The 18,828-nt window shown below is 44.7% G+C and overlaps 1 protein-coding gene across 6 annotated transcripts in view; it reads left to right on the forward strand.

Annotated features, from left to right (window-relative positions):
• The window catches only part of PTPRA (protein tyrosine phosphatase receptor type A), a 133,813-nt gene that overhangs the window by 62,896 nt on the left and 52,089 nt on the right, over nt 1-18,828 (forward strand). The window contains exon 1 of one of the 6 annotated variants that reach the window (XM_056343484.1): nt 3,604-3,628. The exons of the other annotated variants lie outside the window; for them this stretch is intronic. Coding sequence (XP_056199459.1) covers nt 3,608-3,628 — 21 coding nt within the window. The 5' untranslated portion in view covers nt 3,604-3,607. Of the gene's footprint in view, nt 1-3,603; nt 3,629-18,828 lie in introns of those variants that run through there. 6 annotated transcript variants of the gene reach the window in all.

The following is an 18,828-nucleotide window of genomic DNA, read 5'->3' on the forward strand; positions in this document are numbered from 1 at the left end:
GTGGCATTGTGTTGAGCCGTCTGTACTTGAGTGTGCCATTGCCAGATATGCTGATTAATAACTGCCAGCTAATGCAGATGCTGTTCGGGTTGTGTGTGTGTCCTGGCACCAGCGGGTTTTTTGGGTGTGTTACAGTTGTGCATATGGTCGGGGGTAAGTACGGGTTTACATGAGCTAATCAAAAGAGCAGAAAACCATCCAGGCATGGAAGTGACAGTCATATCAATGCTGGTGCAGTGCTGAGCTGAGCCCCATGTTTTGTTGAGGGTGAGTAATAAAACCACATATCCTGTTTCAACAAAGTCCATGCAAAGCCCTTCGCTACCTTCACACCATCCATATCCTTCCCTGTGCCTTTTCCAGCTGTGTTGCCAACATCTTCTGGGAGATGGGAGCCAAGCCGATGTGCCCTGTGGATTTTCAGAAGTGATTGACATGTGTGGTTTTCTTCTCACTGGTTCCAGCAGTGCTGATTGCCAAGCTAATGTTTTTGGTGCTACCCACAATAACTGAAAGATCTTTACTGCGAGATAAGAGTCAGTAATTGTAGTTGGCTCTTTCCTCTGGTATGCGTTCCCGTATTAACTTGAAATTGAATTTTTTGTTTGAGTGCTGCTGCTGCTGCATGGCTCCATCCACTCCAGCTGTCCCCTCCAGCCTGGAGGCACCAGCTGCTGCAGTGGCTGGACCCTGCACCCTCTCCCTTAAGGACTGCTCTTCAGATAAGTGCCTTGGTGCCATAGCTTGATCTTCTCGCTGAGTACATGCAGTTGTGAGCAAACTGCAGGAGAACTGAAGAGGAGGGGATGGGTCAGGACCAGTCCTGAACTGGTTCACCCTGATGGCTTTTGCGTTGGAGGGTGACCAAGCCAAGAATTGCTTTTTCCCCCACTTTGAAGATCTGCTCCTGTAGTTTCAGAGGAAGCTCCCCCCAGCTGTAGTCCTTCCCAACCCTTTAAAGATTGCTGTCAGATTTAGGCATTTGTTGATGTGCAGGCTGACCCTTGGAGTGCTTTTTGGGAACACAGAGGTTGCCCTGAGACCAGAAATCACAAATTACTGGTGCTCTTAAATCCCATAGGCACTTTTCCCCACCTCTTCCTATGAAGCTTCAAACTTCTACATGGAATTTGACATCACTGATGGTAGGTAGCTGACCTGGCCTGCTGCATGCTAATATTTTTTTGTATGAGCTGTTACATACATACAGACTGTCAGTACTAAGCATACACTCTGGTGTTCAGCTGTTGAACTGCTGACTGCAGGCTGGGGACGTGAAGGAGACAACTGCTTACAGAAACCACACCGGGCAGCGTGTTGGGACCTGCAACCCATACCTGGAGCTGCTGTGTATAAATAAACATATCCACCCTCCATCTTATTTCTGACAACTACCTCCCGGAGTAGTAATACATTTTTTTCCAGTAGCTTGTTCTCCAAGCAGGTTTCCTCATGCAGGTTTTTAGGAAGACCTCATTTTTATGTTAGTTCTGTGGAACTATCATTGCACAACATCGACTGCTCTTGCGTCCTTCTGAGACTTGTGATTTTTCTTGAAATTCAGTCCTGAAAAACTGATACCAGCAACTGATGTATCTGTCACCTGAATCATATAGGAAACTGCACAGAATTGGTGGTTGCCTCAAAAATATGTTGCCAGCCCTTGTTCTGCAGGGTGTAGCAACCACAGCTTCAGCTTTCAGCAGCTGTGGTCTGCAACCTGTGTTCAGGTTTTTTGTTGTGTGTGCTTGCTGAGTTTAAGGGCTTCCTCAACATCATGTCTCCACAGAGATCAAGCAGTGGTAATTACAGCGAAACACAGTTACTCTAAATACTAGTGCACATGAATCTATAGGAACATTTTTTTTCACGTTGATGGCTTCAGACACATCTCTGCTTTGATTATGTTTGGTCCCATGAAAGGGTTGAGTTGATCCGCACCATCCTTCAATAAAATAGATCCTTCAAATTGGGCAGATAACATATTAGGCAATTTAAATCTCTGCTTTTACAGCTCAAAATGGATCTTTTTCCTGAGCAAGTTTAGCTCCAGCCAAACCTGCATTGCTCTGGTTGATCCATATTGTGTAACAGATGGGAAGGCAAGGTCCACACTGCTGGAGAGTTTATCTACTCGTGGTCAGAACAATAAGAGATGACAAGTTGAGGAAGTGAAGACACAGAAGGGATAATGCTCAGGCTCCTTTGTCATTGCTAGGAGCCAGGAGGTGCCTCTGAAGGATGGAGTGGCATGGCATCACCTTTCTTTTCAATCAGTGGTGCCCTTTCCAGCTTTTTTAGGGTGTCCTTCATGCTGTTAGCTTTTCATCCTCCCATCCTCACCATTTTGGGAGAACGTGTTAACAGAGAAATCCCTGCTATCTGATGATAGAAAACAGAGAAGAGCTGATGAAAGGTCTTCATCAACCCCAGCTTTAGATGGCAGTGGCTTCCTTGTAGCACAGGAGGTCCATCAGTGGCTGTGCAGAGGTATGCATAACCTTGGGTAGACCTGATGGCAGAAATGCCTGGTTAAGTAAGACAAGAGGACACCTAATCGGATGTTCTTTGGGTTTGTTGGTGCCAACTGCTTTAGTGACAATTTTTTCATAGAGGACACTGAAGCTGGAGGGGCAGATGAGAACATCTGGTCCCAGCTGATATAAAGCAAAAGCCATGTCATTATCAAGTTGCACCCAGTAGGTTTCTTGCCCCAGGACCTTACCATGTGCTATAAAGTACATCCTGCTTTCAGGAATACATTCAGTCAGCTGAATGCAGGTCAGCAATGGGATTAGACAGGTCGGTGATTACTAACCCCATTAACTTCTCATATCTCCTTTTCCAGAACTCAGTTCTCGTGATGTTATTTAAGTGTTTTGTAGTCCAAATCCTTGAAGTTCTCTGCTAAAAGCTGAAACAAATGTATCAATCCTATCAGGTCTCTCCAAGAGCTAAGCACTGAAATCCCCTGTCCTCGGGCTGGCACCATTACTGGTATTTTCCTCTCTCCCTTGACCAGTGACTTCTCCTGTAATACTGCAGTCTAAATCTTGTGGCCTATGCACTGATTAAAAAGAAAGAAAGAAAAAAAATGCTACAGGAACTTGGCAAGCAACGCATGGACCTCTCACAGTTCCAGTCAGAGGTTAGATGGATTTGTCATACTTACATTATACGCATGTATGATTGACTTGTGGTGAGTAACTGCTAGTGCTTGGTCAGGGACCTGTTCCCTTTTCACACAGAGTCATTCTGAGGGCAAGCAGATATTTGTTTTGGGGTTTTCTGTATGTGGATGTACATGGAGGGATAAGGCAGACTGGAAGAATTCATTCGTCTCTGGGAGGACAGAGTTTTTACAAGTACTGTGATGCTTTACTCGTGATGGTCTAAGGTGGGTACATTTTATGGGAAGTAATATCTGGTAGCAGGTAAACTGCTGCAGATGGGGAGAAGCAGACAAGCTTTTGATGCGTAAATCCTCCAGTCCTGAGACAAAATGCGTTATCGGTCTTACAAGCTCAGCCAGTTGCTCTGAGCTTCATCCAAATAGAGTAACACTTCAAGTGAGAGAGAGGACAGTTGGCACCTGCGGATCTGAGGGATGTGCTCACTGGGGAAGGAGGTAAATTATTTCTTGAGGAATGTGGAAGGGTTATTTGAGGACCAAGGAAGAGGACAGTTTTGGAGGGAAATTAGCTTTTGGTTGACCATTGCTCAGTGGCAGGGAATTTAATTCTCAAACTTACTTTTGCAGTGTGTTTTATAGATTTCTATCAAGGTTGATGTGTTTTGCAAGTCATACTCCCTTTCTCTTGCATTCTCTGTGTTACTCAGGTGCTTCTGCCCAGTGTATCAGTGGGCTCTGGTGCACTACAGGAGGTGGGGGTGGGGGTGCACTGGGTGAAGCGTATGATGTTTGGGGAAACAAATATTGTAATACATATGGTTTTGCTGCTGCAGAGAGCATTTGTGGGGATGGGGGCTGTGTGTGAGCAAACACTGCAGCTTGACCAGGTTCTGCTTCCATTTGATGTGATGCATGTGCCTTGATGAGCAATTCAGCAGGGTTGAAGAGCTTTTTGAATAGCTGGAGGGAGGGAAGAAGCTCTTTAAAGTTAAATACTTCAAATATATATGGGGTTTATACAACAATAAAACTGCATTTTACTTCTGTGCTGCTGTTTCCCCACTGTGAGGTGCCTTGCTGGTACGGGATGCTGGCTTGACTGCACCTTGCTCAGCAGATGTTCTTGGCAACCTTGTCTTACCTTGGGCTGAGCTTTGAGGAAGCATAAAGTCAAATTGTGGTAGTTCTAAAGGAAGTTTGTAGGTTATCAGTTAAACTAGATGTGGTCCTTTAAAAAAAAATTAAAAATTAAAAAACCCAACTGTTTATTTAATTTAATTTTAATTACATGTGGGCTGCTTTCAGTACACAGGGGGTTGGAGAAGTCAACAAGATTGTGTGAACAAGACCATGCTGCTAAGGAAACCAGTGCCTTAGGTTTTGCAAAGAGCTTTGTATTTGAGACAAACTAATTTTGAGGATTAAATGCTGCTGTCCACCCCAAAACGACTGGATATTATGGGATCTAAACTGACATCTGAGCTTCCGAGGTACAGGTGTGACTGAGCAGGAAGGTGTCTGAAGCTGCAGTCCATTTGGGTTTAGTTATCGCGTCTTACTGTGTGCAGTGTTCCTTCTTGCAGAGAAAAGTTGAGGGGACTTGAGAGCTCTGAAGGAGGAAAGGGAAATGACCCTAGAGATGGGGCCGCAGAAAGATGACTCATGAAAGTGTTGAACCTGGATTGGGTTGTTCTGTAGAGAAGTTGGTCAAGATGCGCGTTGTGTTGGTGCATTTTAATCTGTGCAAGAAGACTTGGAGAGGTGCGTTCAGAGATGCACAGGGAGGAAGAAATGATAGGCGCTGAGCAGGCACTTGCCAGAATGCCCAACATCTCGATTTCTTTGTCCCAAAGATGAACTCTTTAAGTTATAGACATGGTAAGGTAGATGGTGGGACATCATGACCAAGAACAGTGTGAGCTTGAAAGGATCTGGAGGGAAGGAGTTAAATCTGAGAAAAAGCAAAGCATCTGGAAGGGCTGGAGCTCTGCCTCTCAGTGCTTCCCCAAAACAGGACATGCAAGTCAGGAACCCCAGGAGTGGCTCCTGCACCGGGGGTCCTTGTGGAGGTCTGCACTGGGACTGGTGGTGGCTGGGTGTTTTCTTCTGAGTCTGCATCTTTGAAGGAACGTGCAGCGGAGAGGACAGCAATTCTGCTTGTGTGCTCTCCTCCTATTGACAGACCAGGTGTCCCCTTAAAGACACCAGTTACAGTAAAAAAAACATTCTGAAACTCTAGTCGCAATGGATCAGTGCCTTCAGCTGCAGGGGCACTAACCGTGTGCATCAGGGCCACCTCACTGCCTTGTCACCACTTTTTAAAATAACTGCTGTTGAAGAAAAGCAGAGCCCTGGTCCTGCAGGTCCTGGGGTGAAGAATACCTTGACACCCATGCTGCTGGTACGGCTCTGCCTCCTTACAGAGCTGGCAAATGGCTCAGGTCTGCTGTCTGAAAGCTCAGGCACACGTTATGCATAACGAAGGTTTGTTTCCCCAAATGACCGGTTGCAGGCAACGAATTTTCTGCTCCTCAGCTCCCAGCCCAGCCCATTGGGTTGCAGTGAGGCAACCCAGCTCCCGTTGTGCCTGGCTTGGCTCAGGTGCCGTTAGCAGCCTTGAAGCCACCCTCAACTGTTTTACGGTGGGGATGCTAACAGGTATCCACAGGCACAAAAGCAGACTGGGAAATCCAGTATGCCACTGGTTTTGACCTAGCTGCTTGATGGAAGATCAGCTTTGCTGGGGGATGCTGCCACCTTCTTTTGGTAGCTGCTTCCCCAGTTATGCTGTTTTGCTTCAGAGGTGAATCTGTTAAGTCCTTTCCCTGAGTGCCAGCCAGAGGCTCAGTCAAAACCTATTTAATAGCTATTTCTTTATTTTTATGTGCTTTGAGTAGGGCCTGAAATGTATCATTTGGGAAGACGTTTCTGTGAGATGTTGGATGGCAACCCACTTTCTCTTTTGCGTTAACTGCTTTAAAACATCTACTCCCGGGTTCAATTTTATTTGAGCTTTAATAAAAAAAGATAGTATCTGCTGGACACTAGTTTTTTCATCCCTCAGGCAGGTGTTTAAGAGTTTTCATTGTTTTTAAAGTGGTTGTTTCTGTGCTTTTTGAATGGCTGTCAGCTTGCTGAAGATGATGATTAATCTTTATCAAGTGCTTAATTGAAAATGCTGTTTAAGTGATGTGATGCAGATGATCACCGGCGTGCTCAGGATCACCTTTGGTCCACATACTGTGCTGTGAGCATCGCTGCTTTATAATTTAATGAAAGCAGCCCTGTATTTTGAACATTAGCAGGGGAATAAGGCCTTCCTCAGTGGTTCATGTCTTGCTTGTAATTAAATGAATTTATTTTCTTGTGCAGCAATCATGATAATTTTAATAAACTTTTCCCAGTCACAGAAGGGAAGAAATATCATGAACCGATTTACTGCTTCTCTTCACCATCAGCCAGATTCTTCCTGTTAAAAGAAGTACCTTTTAAAATCTGCACTCTTTCAGCCTTGCTGATTGAATTTTTTCATCCATATATCTATTTTTATTAACAGATAGGGAAATAAACCAAGCACTTTTCCTTAGGCATCAGTACTTTCTGCACTCTGAGCTCATCCCAAGTGCAGAATATCTTCTGTGTAAGCTAAACAGAAAGCAAAAGTAACCAAGGCGAAAGCCTTCCTCCAGGATAGAAAGCAAACTGACTTCTGGAATACGGCAGTGTGGCCTTGGTGCTGCGTTGGAGTGAGAGCAGTGGGGCTAGCTCCATCTGGCTTTGACAGGTATCTGCAAAACCCAACATCAACATGAAATCCCCTTTGCTGTGATTCTGCTTTTCTTTCAAAAGTCAGAGCTGTTACAAAGAACTTGCTGAAGAGTTTGGATAGATTTATGCCTAAATGTTGGTGATTATGATTTCTTTAAATCAGATTCTTTAAATCAGAATCTGAATGTTCTTTGAACTGTTCAGTCCTTAACTAACTGGGATTTTTAACAACTAAATGCTCCTTTCCATGTAACTGCCCTTTCCCCTGGTGAGAACAGAATAGATTTTTTAAATGTGCAGGGTGGATAACAGACTTAGCGCTAATTGTACATGTGAGGGTGACGGGGAGCTGTGGTCACTGGCCACAAGAAACAAGGGCACCAGCTGTGTCTGTCTTCAGGGTAGCAGCAGCATGCACAGCATGGGACAGGGTAGTAACTGGGGGCTGCAAGGCTCACAGCAAGATGACTTTCAGACCCTTACAGCTGTTGATTTGCCCTGGTCTTTATTCTTGAGAGCAAAAATATGGAAGAATTTTCTGTTATACATTTTTTTTAACATACATTTGGAGGGTTTTGTACCACAAGGTGATTTGTTTTCTTTCCCCAGCGATGCTTTAGCATCTGTATTTGGTAAATTATGCTACTTTTTAAGCATTTATATTGGTGACTTTTATTTTGCAACTGATCCAGTTTTGATGTGAAACCAGGTTTGGTGAAGAAGTCCAACTTCTGTTTCTGGGGGGGAGCAAAGTTATTTTTTCTTACCAGCCTACATGGCATTTAATCCAACTGGAGCACAAGGCAGCTGTGATACAGAAAAAAAGACTCTGTCTTCCACAAATTCTTCCCTGTGTGACATCAGTAGTTAAAGCTGGTTGAAGAAGTGGGCTTGAATCTCCTGCCCAAGGACTGCTGTACTATAAGCTAGAAGTTGTTTGTGTTTAAAGATGCTGCTTCTATTTCGGTAGGAAAGTATGCATCGTCAAGAAGTGTTTCTTCCCACTACCTGCACACTTGTCCCAGTGTACAGTTTCTAGAGGGACATCTTAATGAAATAACCCACTGGGGGCACAAAGCAGCCACCCCTGATAGTGGGCCCAAGCTGGATGCTCCCCAAAAGCAATGAGCCCAGCTACCATGTAGCAGAGGTTGGGTACCATCGAGAGGTTAGTGACTGATTAGGTGGTGTTTGAAGAAAGTTGTTGACTGAGCAAAGTCTGGTGTATTACTGGATAGTAATTTTCATCTTGTACAGCGAAACATTGGATTCTGCATCTCATCAGCAAAAAATCCCAGGGATATTTTTGTTCAATTTAGATAGGCTGGGATGCAGTGAGGACCCACGATAGCAGGGGCAGAGGGCTGGCAGTTAATTAACCTGTTGGACACGTGAGGATGTGCAAGGGATGTCTGGATGCAGCTGGTATGACACACAGCTGATCTCCCAGCATCCAGGGATGTGCTCTTGAACCAGAGTGCAGAAGTTAGCAATGCAGTGAAGAGTGAAGCAACTTCTCCCCTGAAAAAGTAATGTAATAGGAGAGGGGTTGTATGCAGGGACTGAAGAAACACATGTACAGATATGTTTCCATTGTTGTCATCACCTTCCTCACATGGATAAAGATGAATCAAGGGGGAGGGATGGAAAACTGGAGGAGTGGTTGGGGGACCTGTTTGGAAAGCCAAACTCTCTGCCAGCTGATGATCTTGGTGATCCTGTTCCTCTTATCTCAGCATCATACATGCTGTCCTTGTGAGTATTTCTAGAGGGATTTACAAAGCTGCTGAAGTGATTTAAGTGCTCAGAAATATTTGAATATCCCAGTAAGTATTTATCTGCAATTAAGGTCTTGTAAAAACATTGTGAAACATGAGCCGTCATCCCAGTCCTGCTTCCCTTTCTGTCAAACTGGCAAATACCAGCCTTTGATGGAGCCATCTCCTTTTTTGTTTGCACAGAGGACCCACAAAAGCATCTGGGACTGCGCATGGGCCATCACAGCCCCAAACAAGCAGCAGCAAGGCCCATTTCTGCAATTTTCAGGCTCACCAGTGCCTTTGTGAGATGGTACCAGCTTTGGTACTTCAAAGAAAGGTGTCAGAAATGCAGAAATGAGCAATTAAAGATTAATCTGCTTGTGGGGATGGGTATCTGCCTCCCCCTTCCTGATTGTGCTGTAAATTAGTGGTTGACTCGAGCCCTGTAGTGTAGCTATTTATACCTCGAAGGTTTTGAATTATAGCTCTGTAGATTATATCATTCCTTTGTTTAATCCTTTTTCCTTTCTTCTGTCATGGTTTTGACCTCAGTGATTTTCAAAGCAGTCAGATTCGCTTCCTATGGTTTTCTTGTGATGGTATTTATATTCAGGAAAGGGGAGGAGAATTTAGATGGCTTTTTCTGTACCATTTTATTTTATCTAATGCTCTCCCTTACTCACTTCCTCACTCGACAGCCCAGTCTTTTTTTTAGCCTTTTCAGAGGTTTTTATATCACAATCTTCATAGCCTTTCTAGGGCTTTTTATTTCATAGGACTTCAAAACGGTGTGTGCAGAGCTAGGGGACAGCCAGGATGAATATTGCACCTTATGAGCTTGAACGTTTCATGGAAAGCTTCAGAAAGGATTGCTGCTGCCATGCACCTGCCTGCCTGTTGGACCTATGCCTTTCCTTCATTCCCCCCCCACCAAAGTACAAGCAATGCGAGGGAGGGTATTGTTACTATTGGATTTATTGGCTGTGATTTTGCAAATAAATGCTTTATAATCACTTCCTTGCTACTCCTTGCAGCCAAGAAAGGGAGACATGCAGCGAAGGAAGGGCAGGCTGCCTGCTTGTGCTCCAGCTTTCCCTTCGGATATGCATTTCCTATTTCCAAGACTGCTTTCTTTTAGATCTCTAATAACTGTTAGAGCATTTAGAATACATATTTTTTCATATATCCCTCTATAAGTTGCATTTTAAGCAAAAAACCCAAAGTTGGCCTCAGGCCAGTGACTGCAGTGATTCCTGGCTCTTTGCTCGGTCGCTGCAATTTGATGTTCCCATACTTCCTATCCAGGAGAAGCTGTCAGAAAAATAAAGGGCACAGGAGATGTGGACACACTGAAGTCAGTTGAGTATGTTTAAATGTTAGACCGTGCTGTACAAGGATGGGAAATAAACTTCACTGCTAATGCAAGCAGATAGTCCCTCTGCAGTGCAAGTATCCCGCCCATCCCTCTGGATGAGGATTCCTACCTGGAGCAGCCCTCTCACCAAAAACATTCCCTTTGGCTTTCAGACCCTTGTATAGCAAGACATTTTTATTTGGTGGAACACAAAAAGGACTTACACATATGCTTTAATGTTTTGAACAAGAAGGAATTAAGATAGCCAGCCACCAAACCTCCCGAACACGAGCGTAGACTTTTGAAACTTGAAGTTGAACTGATCTGGACACCAGCTGCAATGACAATGGAGGCAGCAGGAACACTCATGTGATGGGAATAGCCTTTAATTAGCTTGTAATATGGACAGGCTGAATGCATGACCTCCAAAAGAGAGGCCATTGCCCGTTAACATCCAAATGTTAGCCCATCAAACCAAGTCAAGTCGTGTAGGTAAACCCAAGAGGACAATTCCAACCATTTGCCATCACCTTTCCCTGTAATGTCTTTTTTTATATGCTTTCCAGACTTACCTGGAAATGGAGAACATGCATTTATGTTGAAGTTGATAACGAAGAGCGTAGGCTGAGGAAGTGTTGAGTGTTGTCATTTACTTTCCTTTTGTGTTGGTTGGACAACTCAGATCAGGACCCTCTGATCTAAGCAGGAGGGCTCTTAGATCGAATGGGTAATTATTTGTTAAAGTGTGAGAATTTCCATTATGATTAAGCCGTAAGATAGCCATCTTGTTTTAGTAAATTAGAATGGCTGTTACCAACAGCAGGCCATCAGACAGGCAGATCTGGGCATAAAATTCTATATTGCAAATTGCTAGGGAAAGGCACTGGCAGATCGGAGCTGAGTTTTCCAATCAAGGCTTTCTTTAGGATGTTTTCAGTCGAAGCTGCTGCGTTTGTGATGCCCTTTACCAGTATATGCTGTAACCACCAGCCTGATGGATATTTGGGGGTGTGCTTGCCTCTTGCAGCTGTTCTGATTTTTGTGAAAAGCTAGGGGGGTTTTTTGAGCAGCATTTCAGACCTTGGTCATTCTTCTTCCAAGCTGCTGCCTGCAATTTGGCCGGAAGTCAGCCTCTCTCTTCCTTAGTATTTATGTGAAATGGATGCTGTTGCCTGCTGCAGGAAAGCCAGTCGTTGGATAAATGCTGATTCTGCATCTGAAATGGGGTTAGGAATATTCATCAGGCAAAGCTGGTATCGTAACCTGCATTTTCATACGCCTGGAGAGTGTTGCAAGCAATTAGACTGGTCTGATGGGATGGGTCCCTCTCCTCTCTCCCCTTCTCCCTCCCTTTCTCATTTTATCCTCTGCCTTCCTTCCCTCCTCCCCCAAAAAAGTGAGGAAGGAAGGGGAGAAAAGCAAAGTGACTTGCATGGATGGAGAGGAGGTGTAATTATGAGCACTGGGACCAATTTAAAAGTGGAAGATTTTGGAGAGACTCAGACTTACTTTGACATGTTGGGCTTTTTCGTAGAGGATAAAAGGAAAATAAACTAATTTATTCTGAAATTTTAATTCTTGTTTGGTATTAATCTATTTAATTAATGTAGTTAATAAATGCATATGTGCAGGGGAGAGAGGGGGACTGCAAATTGAAATGAAGGAATTTTCAAAAGGAAAGTCTTGATAGGAAAGGCTTCCTGGCAGTGAGATGTTTTGGGCTGCGGGGAGAAATAATATCCCAAGAGAAGAGGTGGAAACTCCATTGCTTTGGACTTTTGCAAGTGAGACTGGATGGAGTAATTTAGGAAGTTTCTTATAGGGAACAGTCTTTTGCTGCATGCTGGGTAGGACAAGATGATCTAATCGATCTCTTCCCTGTCCAGTTCATATGGTTTTCATTTCCTTCTGCTGAGAGGTGGGGAAGGGAGGTGGACTGGTGAGGAGTCTGGTGGTATTAGGGATTTGTCATTTGTTAGAGGGTTAATGTTTTTCTGGGCTGTGATTCTGCTACTCCAAAACATTTTAAATTAAAAAGGACTTTTTAGTCCCTGCTCTATTACTAGAGGAAGAAGGGTGTAACCATCTTAGCAATGATTGTTCTTCAGCTTTCCTGAAGCTGCAGTTGAGGCATCTCCCAAAACTCTTGTGTCAGTAGGGTGTCAGCTCTGGAGCTTAATAACTGGATTCTGTTTCACTGAGGTTTTAATAGTTTTTTCTTTGCTTTCACACACAAGAAATTGTGTTTCCTATTCGCTCCATGGTACAGAGCTCTGAGAACAGGTAAGAAATGGGGGCAGAACATAGCTGGCCATGAATGTTTTATTTCCCCTCTCTTCTAACCTTGGTCATCATACAGGTTGGTGTTGAGAAAACCTTTTGAAGCATGGTAGGATTTGACCTGCTTGAAATGCTAATTTTTGTGGCTAATAGCTCTTGATGTGTTGGGGCTGAATCATGGCTCTAAGGTTGCAAGTGGTCTACCACTAGCCTTATTTATCTACCAAGGTGGCTGCTGTTAATGTTGATGGGAAGAAAAGCAAGGCTATATGACTTGGTATGAAATTCCAAGGAGGAATGGAGAGATCTGAGAATAATTTCTTACCTAGGAAGTGTGGCTTTGCAGCCAAGCTGGAAACGACGTGATGAAATGGTTGTAGGGCCTGGGAAGGGGGAAAGGACGGGAGAGTGGACTATGCACAACATGTAGGAAGAAGGTGGATTAAAGTTTGGTTTAGTGCTAAATGTGAAGGTTGTTCTTGGGAAAGGGATAGCTGGAGCAGGAAGGATGAGGACTGTAGAGCATTGGATAAAGGAGCAACTTCAGCGTGGGTCTACGGTATGGTCAAGAAGTAGGATGCTGGGTTTGGGCATTCAGCCAAAGCCCAGCAGGGCTCATGTGGAAAGCCTGTACAAGGAAACCTTGTATTTTATCCCCAGCAGAAGGAAGATTACTCATTGCATCTCTGAAGAGTATGAGTAGCTCTCTGCCGGTGCTGGCTTCATGGTTATATTTGTTCTTGACACATAGGTGCATGCAAACCCAGTTTGCATGTGTCTGTTTTTGAGGCGATGCGAACTCTGATGTCCATCTTTATTTGGTTCTGTGCTATAGGGCTTATATTCTTTTGTTTCAAGAGCGAGAAATTGAACCACAGAGAGTGGGCGTGTCCATCTCTGGTGTCCTCTCCTAAGCAAAAGCCTGCAGAGACCTCCTCTGGATCCCTGCTTGTGAGCAGGATGGGCTCAGAACACGTCCATCACCTTACACAAATGCAAGGTCAGGTTGCTGATGGATCTGGTTTTCCCCTTGGAAGAGGAGATGGCTTTTCAGGGAAAAAGTTTGTTCTCCTTGACAGCTATTTTATCTCCCTGACAACTTTAATTCCTTCAGAATTCTCCCAGTGGTGAGGGACAATTGAAGTTGGATACTGCATAATCTCTGATCCCCTGGCAGTTCTGCATCACTCCTCTTGGCAGTGATTTGTAAATATTAATTTCCCCCAGTATTTTAGAGGACATTTTTATAGTCCCTGGCAGAAGGAGGAGTATTTTTCTGGGACTACTGTTGTATCGAATTTTGTTCCTTGTTTAAGATTTATATTAAACATAATAGCAACACCAATGGAAATGCAACTTTGGTGTTTTCCTCTTAAATTACCTGTTCACTTACAGTCTGGGAGGTGCAGCTTTGCTACCACTTGAGACCCAAAATATGAATATAACTAAAGATCACGTGGAAATCAACCATCCATTTTCTGCCCTCCTGTGTGAGGAACTGAGGTGTACAAAGAGAAAAACATTGGCAAATATACCGGAATTTAAAACTTGGCAGAAAATAATGAAGCAGTTGTGGGCTGCACATTGATCGCTTGCACAGGGCAGTGTGATTTTGGTGTCTTGCCTCAATTTAGCTAATTCTTAGCAGCATAATGGTAATTTCATGAAAGCTAAGTCAGTTAGTATCAAAACTGCACCACAATAAAGATAGATTATTTTTTTCCTGATAATGGTTTTGATCAGGGTTTCCTTTTATCCTGCAATTTTTAAATAAATGGCCCAGTTGCTCTTTGCTTTTATTGTACTCAGGATATTATAAACTTAGATTGTTTTGTAAACCACTAATTTTAGACAGGTCTTGATGCTTATTATTCCCTGCATTGTACTTTTTTAATACCATGGCAGAGCCGCTGCAGAGAAACGGAAATCATCGGTGTCCTGAGATTTTTATGTCTAGACTGGATGAAGTGCAGGAAAACGCAGCCGGAGCAATTACCCCCCAGTCTTTTTTAAAGTCGCATTGCCTTCCTAATCCAAAATTCACAACTCATTCCCTTTGCCATAATATTAGGAAGCGGTAATTGGACAGAAATCATAAATGTACCTATACTGAATGAGTGTGAAATTAAAAGCAGCATTCCAAATCAGTAGCTATATATAATAGCCAACGTGGGCATTACAGATACAACTGAGTTGCTAAGGCAGGGCTTTCCAATAGTGCCTTGTATAGCCCCGTATCGTCTAATTATTCCGCTTCAGTGTAAGTTAACAATGAAGAGAAGATAAAAGCTTGGCAACCCGTTTGCTTAGAGGGGTCAATTTATCCCAGCTCTTTGTAGGGCAGTGTAATTTTAGGCTTTTACACAGCGGATAACGCCATCCCCCCCGCAGCAACACTTGCTGCAGCACTTCCGTAAATAGGTCAGGAGAGGACGGCGTGGCGTACAGTGTGGAAAGCGATGCCAGAATCATACCTTGCTTAATGTGAATTATTTTTCTCTCGAAGAAAGTAAGATGGTTTTGTCCCTATTCACCCAGTTTGTAAAAAAAACTGGGTCAGTTGGACAACTGCTTGTGCCAGCAGTGTGTTTCGGTGTGCTACATTTGGGATGGGAAAGTTCACGGAGCCTGGGATTAACACTTTCTTCAGCAGCAGCAAGGAGTGATGTCTTTTTTTCCCCCAACAGGAACTTCTGAAATAATATACCGCAGGTGTTTCACCTTTCTGAACATTATTTGGATATACTGGGCTTGTTTGGCATGTATTGTAAACCTATAGTGGGGCTATGTATTGGCAACAGCACTTCTGGGGGGCCTTAGGTCTCATCTTTGGAAGCAGCTTAATCCCTGTGACATCCAAAAAGAAGGATCTCAGTTTTCTTTGATAACTTCTGTATTTTCCAATACTGCAACAAACTACAGCTGTTGGTTGTGCTCAAGGGTTTGGCAACGGTGGTAAAAGACACAGCAATAATGGGGTGAAGTTCCTCATTCCTCCTCACCCCACTGACAGGCTACTCATTACTCGAGGAGGAAATAGGAGGACTCTGGAAGGCAGAGCGTTGACAATCAGGTGCCAAGGTAAATATAGCCTGGGCCCTGCCTTTAACCGACTCGAGGCCATCATGATTACATGAGGAGTCCTGCTTGAAAACAGCTGGGATGATACAGCCCGAGGTTAATAGACAGCTTTGAACATCCGCGAGCAAGCGATGCAAAACCGTGGGAGCATTCTTCTCTCCCTCGGTATACGAGCAGGCAGCAGGCTGGGACCTGTCCTCCCGGAGCTGCTGAAGAGCACTTAGGATCAGAGCAGCACAAAGGATCCATTAAAAAAAAATAAATAATACACTTCTGTTTGCCTTACTGTGGATTTTGCTTCAGAAACCACACAGGAGATAGATAGACGTGTGGGGAGGTTACAAAGTTGCATTGGGAAACCTTTAGCTCTTCTTCCACACAAACCACAGGCATTGCTCGTGGGCATGGGATAGCCAAATGCCAGAGATGCTTTTCATTTTGCAGTCTTGATGAGGAAAAGGAAGGAAAAAAGGCCACTTCTGTTAGTCCACTTTGCAGGAATGCTGGGGCTTGGCTCAGCAGGGACTTAGCTCCTCGTTGTGGTTGCTTCGCTTCCTGAGTAGAGCTTCTTTCATCTAGTGCAACCAAAGGACTTCCAGGGTAGGACTTTAAATCAAATTTTCCTCTTCCAGTAAAACATGAGGGTCATTTGAGGATGACCAAGTGCAACAACACTAAGTAGGAGCAGAAGAAGGAGTTCATCCATTTATTTTGTCACCTAGTTCTCTCATTAATTCAAGCATAGGTCTTTTTTTCTCTCCTTCCTCTGCTTCTCGGCATCTTCTGCACTGGTACTCAGGTTACATGGCCAGAGGCTGCAGCAGTAAGGAGTGACCCCTTGATTTACTGAGCTCCTGTACCTGTTAACATGTCTTCTTGATGCCACCTCTCCAGTTACTGCCCTTTCACATCAGACACTTGCCGCTCCTGCCCAGGAGCCTCCTTTGATCCTTGTGCTGCTTTCCTATATAAAATGAGTGGAAAGACACTGAATGGCAACTCCTTTGGTCTGGGAGACGGAAGGTGGGTGCACAGCAAGACACAAAATAATAGTGGTGCCATTATTCTTGCATGCTGGAAACAATAGTTGGCTCCCTGAAACCAAAGCTTCTCTGCAGCAAGGATGTAGATGATGGTAAAGCCCAAAGACTGGGACTCAGGACACCTTGCTGTCCTTGGCTGCCCTTGTTGCCTGTTTCCAGGCTGGCTCCCTGACTCCCCAGCTCCCCATCATGGCAAGCAAGCAGATCCTCATACCATAGATATAGCTTGGGGAATACTTTGCATCAGGGACTGACTTGGTGTGAACAAGAGGCACCGGATTTCCCTTCTGATGCCCCACCAAGTCCTCTGGTTACTGCAGAGCTTGGGCAATTAAATGGCCCCATGTGCTCCTGTGCTTGTGTGACTCATGGTTTTACCTGCCAAGCTGTTAAACCCCCAATTTTGGTGTGCTGCATCACAGTTCTTGTAATATCTCAGGGCTTTTGAAATGGAAAAGCAAAAAATGCCCCACAGGAAGATGCTGTTGGGCCATGAGAATGTTTTGGGACTCGGGGACAAGCCAGGCACAGTGCTGGGCAGCAGGGGCAGAGCCTGCTCCAGATGGGCTGATCCTGAGCAGTGGGCTTGTTTCGAGGGGCTGGGGATCACTCCTTGGTGGATGCCTTTGTTGGGTAGATAGAGCTAGCAGAACCTCTTGACAAGCTAGTTAGTGTTTTTGTAGCTGTGTGTGCCATATGTAAAGGAGGATAGTGATGATTTGGCTTCCCTTCTCTACATGGATTGTAGAGCACTGACCATTTGAAGAGATCCAAAACAGCTGGAAATGATGCCTAAGCTCACCAGCAGCCTCAGAGCTGACTTCTACTGTTTGTCGTTGAAGCCAGTGAGAGTCATTTTGGGGAGGTGATATGCTAGAAGAGCCATATGAAGGTTTTGTGATGCAAATTCACAGAACCCCAGAGTGGTTGAGTGGGAAGGGACATCTGGTCCAACCCCCTGCTCAAGCAGGGCCACCCAGAGCCAGTTGCCCAGGACCATGTCCAGATGGCTTTTAAAGATCTCCAGGGATGGAGACTGATTCTGTGGGTTCTGTCTACATTAAAATGTCCCCACCACCACAATGAGACCTAAGCAGGAAAACTAGATGAGAAGAGAGAGAGCAAAGATGCTGAGGCACGTGAGAGGATGGTGGGACATTGGGTGCCCCTTTGGTGGGCAATCAGACCAGAAGCGCAGACCGTATTCCTAGTGGTTGTACTGATCATCTGAGATGCATTAGACCTGGCTGCCAAAAAAGAAAGACTTAACTCTTGTCTTCAGAAAGAGGGTGGGGACAAGTGTCAGCACCTGTAGCAAGTCTGCTACGGCAGCGAGGGCTGATGGGGAGCTGGGAGGGTGGTGAAAGGGCTGACGTGGAGCTTGTGTAGACCGATAGAGCCCCAGAATCCAAACTGGATGGATCCTGTTATCTCTTTACAGTGGGGTCTCCTTTGAAGTACCCTGTAAGAGCAGGGATGGAAGACCACGTGCAGTTTCCACCTACAATTTTCACAGGATAAGCCAGCATCCTTTCCCAGTTTCAGACTAATTTTCATACCTAAAACATTATCATTTTGACAGAGGCGGGGTACGCTGCATTCATAAAGTGTGATTCATCTTTTATTTGTGATACCACGTAGAGGTCCCACAGAGCCAGGTCCTGCATCGAAAACTACTGGAGCATGTGCTGAGCAGAATTATGGTCCCTGCCCCAAAGAGCTGATACATACAGAGTAGTCCCATTGCATGGTGCCGTGAACGTGGGAGGGAGAAGGACCAGCGCATCCCTTTGTTGGTGAATCATCGCTTTTTGTTACTTTATGGCTGCTGCTTCTCTCATACAGAGATCTGCAGCTGAAGAAGGACGATGGATGGGAAGGGGGGCTCTGTAGGACAGCAGAAATAACGTGGGAAGGCTCATACACACAGAGGTTTGCTGAGGAAAACCTTGTGTATTTTGGCATGGTGGAAGGAAGGCCACATCTGCCTCTGCATGATGTGTGACAGGGAGATGGTGGGCTGTCCTGGCTGTGGCGTCAGGGATGGGCACACCCTGATGGGAGGTCCCCATGAGTCGCTCCTCCTTCACCACTGAGCTGGTTCCACCTTCATGCCTGGACCTACTGAAGGAGCAGCTGTGCAATGCTGTGATGTGATGGAGTAAATCAGATGCTGAAATGTTCCCTTCTTTTCATACAATGCCAACAGAGCAGTGAACACCACGAAGACATTTATGGCTTTGGGATTTCTTTTCTACTTTCTCAGAGAGTTTTCTGCTGCTGAGATAAAACTATTGAGCCACAGCTTGAGAAATATAGCTTTCATAGCGTGAAAAGCTGCCCAGAGACATGGTGGAATCACCATCCCTAGAACTGTTTAAAAAACACACAGATGTAGGGCTTAGGGAC

This window comes from Falco biarmicus, chromosome 1, assembly GCF_023638135.1.
Source record: "Falco biarmicus isolate bFalBia1 chromosome 1, bFalBia1.pri, whole genome shotgun sequence".
Lineage (NCBI taxonomy): Eukaryota > Metazoa > Chordata > Aves > Falconiformes > Falconidae > Falco > Falco biarmicus.